The 5,843-nt window shown below is 43.0% G+C and overlaps 1 protein-coding gene across 1 annotated transcript; it reads left to right on the top strand.

Moving 5' to 3' along the window:
* The first annotated feature begins 2,128 nt into the window (after positions 1-2,128).
* Positions 2,129-5,477, top strand: LOC129852760 (kinetochore protein NDC80 homolog). Its single transcript, XM_055918420.1, has 8 exons — positions 2,129-2,321; positions 2,599-2,804; positions 2,958-3,110; positions 3,201-3,290; positions 3,381-3,473; positions 3,897-4,027; positions 4,532-4,634; positions 4,774-5,477. The coding sequence occupies exons 1-8, from the start codon at positions 2,129-2,131 to the stop codon at positions 4,900-4,902; spliced, it is 1,098 nt and encodes a 365-aa protein (XP_055774395.1). The 3' UTR covers positions 4,903-5,477.
* Positions 5,478-5,843: the final 366 nt, after the last annotated feature.

Here is a 5,843-nt window from a genome sequence, read left to right as displayed (position 1 = left end):
CGGACGGTCTTCTTCTTCGGAAGAGTTTATCGGCGGTTGGCATCCAAAGTTATGGTGCATTACCGCCACCTACTGTACTGGAGTGTGGGTCAGAGACAGGTTGAGGGGGTTGTCCAGGGGGCTCTGGGATACCGGAGCAGATTGAGAAAAATAGTGTCAAACACAAAGTAGCAGCTAAATAGCCTTCAATCTATGGTGGTAAAACGGACAGAACTCTCCAAGGTGCTAATTAATTCAAAGCATTTTAGACTGCAGTATGCCCACATACTTGACTATAATTGAGCCTAATTTTCTAGACATCAAGGTACAGCAACATTTTAAGAAGACACTGTAGAACACCCGCCATATGCACACATACTCAGTTGTGGGGCTTACAAGACCCGCGTTTTCATTTAATTTACAAGACATCAATGTAGCAGCAGAATGAATATCAAAAATATCTAAATATAACTTCAAATAAACCAAATCAATGTAGGCTACCTTTTCTTGTCGTTTGATAGTTTGGCTTTCCCACGATTCAAATTCAGTAGGGAAAAGACTAGGCTAAGTGACGTGATTATGTAGGGACCTCTTCACAAGCTGACCACCACCACCAAGACCTGTGTCAAGATCAGTTACTTACCCCACTGGCCCTCCCCATAACCTCTATGTACAAATAAGAGAGCAGGTCTGGAATCAGTGTGGCAGGATAGGATGATTACATAGAAGGATCACTAAGCTTTTACATGATGGTCTTTCTGGGAGGCAACTTGATGTAATTCTGATCCCGTTTATTAGAATGTCTACAGTGCAAACAGTTAATAAATCATAATTGATTAATTAATGAATGAATCATGCCACGAGAGGTAACGGTTAACAGATGTTATTGTGAGTGTAGCAAAATGCTTGGGCTTCTAGTTCTAACCGTGCAGCAATATCTAACAATATCTAACAATTCCACAACAACTACCTAATACACACAAATCTAAGTAAAGGAATGGAATAAGAATATATACATATAAATATATGGATGAGCAACAACAGAGCGGCATAGGCAAGATGCAGTAGATGGTATAAAATACTGTATATGTACATATGAGATGAGTAATGCAAGATATGTAAACATTATTGAAGTGGCATTATTAAAGTGACTGGTGATCCATTTATTAAAGTGGCCAATGATTTCAAGTCTGTATGTAGGCAGCAGCCTCTCTGTGTTAGTGATGGCTGTTTAATAGTCTGATGGCCTTGAGATAGAAGCTGTTTTTCAGTCTCCCGGTCCCAGCTTTGATGCACCTGTACTGACCTCGTCTTCCGGATGGTAGCGGAGTGAACAGGCAGTGACTCGGGTGGTTTTTGTAGGTGCCGGAACAAACAAAGTCATACCTGAGAGGTGCCAGATCCTGTTAGATGGGGAGTATCGCTGCACAGCTATTTTCAGGTCTTTCCAGAGATGTATGACCGGGTTCAAGTCTGGGCTCTGGCTGGGCCACTCAAGGACATTTAGAAACTTGTCCTGAAGCCACTCCTGCGCTGTCTTGGCTGTGTGCTTAGGGTTGTTGTCCTGTTGAATGGAGAACCTTCGCCCCATTCTGAGGTTCTGAGGGCTATGGAGCTGGTTTTCATCAAGGATCACTCTGTACTTTTCTCTGTTAATCTTTCCCTCAAACCTGAATCCCAGTACCTGCTGCTGAAAAACATCCCCACAGCATGATGTTGCCACCACCATGCTTCACCGTAGGAATGGTGCCAGGTTTCCTCCAAATGTGACGCTTGGTATTCAGTCCAAAGAGTTCAATCTTGTTTTCATCAGACGAGAGAATCTTGTTTCTCTTGGTCTGAGAGTCCTTTAGGTGCCTTTTGGCAAACTCCAAGCGGGCAGTCATGTGCCTATTCCTGAGGAGTGGCTTCCATCTGGCCACTCTACCATAAAGGCCTGATTGGTGGAGTGCTGCAGAGATGTGGTCTGAAAATACTTTACAAATGCACTGTATTTATAGATTTTTCCATGTACTGCGACTGAATATTGTACACATCTCACCTAGTTTAAGCAGTCGATGAGCTGTAAACGTGCCAATTACGTTTGAACAGAGCCATTTGATTCAATATATTTGTAACCATTTTATTCACTTTGGAGCAGGACTGATTGATGGTCAAAAGAACGGAGAAAGTCAAACTGCAGACAGGCCTGCAGAAGCTGCAGAGTTATCGCAGTAACCTGGAGTCTTTCAAAGCCAACCTGGAGAAGAAAGCCTCTGGAATGGCCAAGAAGCTGGAAGCATCTTTCAAAGCCAACCTGGAGAACAAAGCCTCTGGTTTGGTCGAGGAGCTGGAAGCATCGGGTAAAAAACTATGACCAAACATTGCTACTCTCGTGTCTTGGCTGGTCTTGCGGTATTGATGCAGCCTCTAGGACACTTCTCTTTCTACAGTGTCTGTATATGTGGTCTACTACCCTTTGACACATCATTTCTCTATCTGTCCCCATTTCATCCTCTCATTCTATCTGTTTAAATTAAATCTGAAAATCCATTAAAATATATGTTTAAAAAATTGCTACTCTCCTGGAAATCCTGAAACGTTAACAAGCCCCCCGCTGCCCTTTTTTGTCCTGTGTAGGACTGCAAGTGGAGACCCTAAAACAGGAGGAGTCCCGGCTCCAACACATCTTGTCCACCCAGAAGTTCACTCCCGCAGACATTGAGAGGATCAACTGGGAGAAGAGGGAGCTGCAGCAGACCATCAACAGCCTGAGCAAGAGCCTGGAGCAGGCCGAGCAGCACATGTGGAACGAGGAGATCGCTCTGGCCAAGGCCAAGGAGACGGTAAGGAATAGGATGCTGGCCTGATACGTCTGCATTCTATACTCATCTGTCTGGTAAACAAAGGTTCAATAAGTATTTCATTTTTTAATGACTAGCTAGCTATGAGCCAGTGCTGAACCGTCTTCTCAGTCTTAACCACTGCTAATGATTTAGGCCGAAGTGAAGCTGGCCGAGTACCACAAGCTTGCCCGCAAACTGAAGCTCATCCCTGTGTCTGCCGAAAACGCGTGCGGCCACGACTTTGAGATCAGGACCTCCACAGAATACGGACCGTCCACCATGGTTCAATGCAGAACACAGATTCAAGTATGGAGATTTAGTTCTCATCGAACAATCGCTTTATTACAACAGGTGTGTGTTGTATCTAGACCTAATTCTGTGGCTTATTCTCTACAGCAACTACTGAGGAAACTGATCACTGATGTGGACGAGGAGTGTAGTCGACTGACAGACATGAAACTAAGCCTGGAGGAGTCCATAGAACAGGTACCGAGACATTTCACTGTGTTTCTTAGAAGTACGAAGGTTTTGTCCCATTTAAAAATACATTTGAGCATGGATCTTTTTCTCTTTCAGGTGAATTCTAATATTTCAGATAAAGCGAATGACTTGAAACACCTGAGAGAGCAAATCCGTAGGCTCGACGAGCAGCTCGAACAAGACATGCAGGTGCGTTGTAATTTCAATATTACACGTGTTTGAATATTGTGTACAGAAACCCATCTGAAGTAATGCTTCACAGGCTAGTCATTTATTGGTCAGGAAGTCATGACAAAGTGAATCATTGGTGTCATCATTGGTCAATCCAAGGATTTCCTAGACAGCTCATTGTCTTATAAGGACCATAATGGAAGAAACTTGTCTTGTTCTCCGCAATTATTTTAAATGTATTGTATCCACATCTGTGGTTAAATTGTGTTTTTTATCAAATAGAAAAATGACATCCCTCTCCATGTGTGTGTGTGTGTGTGTGTGTGTGTGTGTGTGTGTGTGTGTGTGTGTGTGTGTGTGTGTGTGTGTGTGTGTGTGTGTGTGTGTGTGTGTGTGTGTGTGTGTGTGTGTGTGTGTGTGTGTGTGTGTATATGTGTGTAGGACATTGCCAATGAGAAGCAGAAGTGGTCTGCTGAGATGGAGTCTGTGGAGACCCACCGCAAGCTGCTGGAGAAGAAGGTGACCCTGGGCTATGACGAGTCTGTGGAGCAGCTGAAAGCTGCACAGCAACAGTGAGTAGTGCTCCTCCTACCAATTCTTTTGGACCAAATCACAATGGTGAGAGCTACAGGGCTTAGTTTCAAGTTTTATTGTCACGGGCACGACTACAGTGAAATGCCTTTCTTTCCCGACATTGCAGTAATCAATATCAGTAGTAAAATATTATACTAATGTAAAGTAGGGGGAAAACACACGAGAAATAGAAACATGAATGACATGAGACAGTAAATAAGCTACTGTTTATATACAGGGTCAGTTCCAATACCATATTTACAATGTGCAGAGATACAAGGGTTAGACTAGCGTGCTGTCCAGGGGGTCAAGCTGCCTCACGCTACAGAAACAGGAGATATGCTCCTGCTCTATGAGCCGTTCTTTCCCGAACAATGCTACTTTGTTTGCGTATGGTATGTTCTGGGCTTTACAATTATTTAACAACCACAGGAAGTTTGTTTTTCATTGTTCATATCTAAAAATACACCCCCCACCACAGTATTTGTCTTTCTACTCCACAGGTACCATCTTGTCCTGCAAGAAACCAATGAGGAGCGGCGGACTGTGGTTAACAACCTTGCCAGTGTGTTAACCACGGCTGCCAACCACCTGTCCATTGTAGAGGTCAGTCTCCATCTTGCCCCTAACCTGTTGTTCACAAAACCTCGTGCACATCTCGCCTTTATTTAAATATTTATTTTATTCCTTGATTTGACAATGACTGTCTTTCTGAGCCTGAATGTCACATTGTGATCATTTCCAGAAATTCTTAGAGGATCAACACAAGCGAGTAGACAGGGTGTACACGGACGCCTTCCGGGAGGACGAGGTGGACATTCAGAAGATGAAGGACATTATGGAGGGCTTCATCGCTAAAGTAAACAGCATGTAGTTCCGTGCTTCACTATAAAAGCTGACATGAGCTCTAACTCTTTACCTGGTTATTCCATTCAGTTCATTGGAACCATCCCAGCGGGCAAAACATGGTTTAGTGACGTTGTGACAACAGAAACTAGTTGAAATGACATCATTAACAACCAGTTTTGCCTGTTGGGATGAGTGCAGCTTTTCTTCTCTTCTAAGTGACGTCTTTACTGACCACAGTGAGCATCACATCAGTTCCAAAGGGCCACGCCATCTTCTGCAGTTTCCCTGGTCACTGCTCTAAAGCACTGGGAACTTGTGAGACCAGATGGGCAGACTATTGGGTGCTGGTAGAAAATATGTTTAAATAGGAGTTTTACTTTGTTCAAGTACCCCTGGGTTAGATAATGGGTGTACTGTTAAACCCTTTTTTGTAAACTATTTTATTGTTGTCTTGTGGTGTTTCTCATCTGTTGAGCCACTAGACGGCAGTGTAAGGCTAGATTTAGAGTACAGCAGTTTCTGGTTAGCTGAAATATATACTGTTCTTTTGTTTATTGTTGCAGTTTGTGATGCTTTAAATAAAGATATGTATCCCCAATATTTCCATGTTTGTTTGTTTTTTGCCAGTCATGCTAATTCAGATATAGACACGTTACCCACTCATAACAACAGTGTCTAGTCCATGCAATACAATGTAAACTACGGCCTAAATAGTTTCTGTTGGTTTGTACCTACATTTACTTCTTCCTTTTAGACTCACATACTGAGTCATAGACATACCCTAGGCTGCACCACATAATGAAATGGAACAGGACTATTATTTTGGGTCTCTATGACCTATACATGGGGTATATTCACTAGAAACCAAGGTTTTTATTTTTGGGGTCCAAAACTTTTTGCTACGGTGTGCACTAATGAATATAACCCGGCTCTCTGATACCTTTGCATGTGGTAATTTCTTCATTG

The sequence above is a fragment of the Salvelinus fontinalis genome, chromosome 4, assembly GCF_029448725.1.
Source record: "Salvelinus fontinalis isolate EN_2023a chromosome 4, ASM2944872v1, whole genome shotgun sequence".
Lineage (NCBI taxonomy): Eukaryota > Metazoa > Chordata > Actinopteri > Salmoniformes > Salmonidae > Salvelinus > Salvelinus fontinalis.
The sequence above is the reverse complement of the archived record's forward strand: the minus strand, read 5'-3'. Positions and strand labels throughout refer to the sequence as shown.

Coding starts and splice junctions, on each gene's coding strand:
- LOC129852760 (XM_055918420.1), top strand. CDS start 2,129: ATGGTCAAAAGAACGGAGAAAGTCAAACTGCAGACAGGCCTGCAGAAG. Junction 3,291..3,380: donor TGGAGGAGTCCATAGAACAG/GTACCGAGACAT, acceptor TTTCTCTTTCAG/GTGAATTCTAATATTTCAGA. Junction 4,635..4,773: donor ACCACCTGTCCATTGTAGAG/GTCAGTCTCCAT, acceptor GATCATTTCCAG/AAATTCTTAGAGGATCAACA.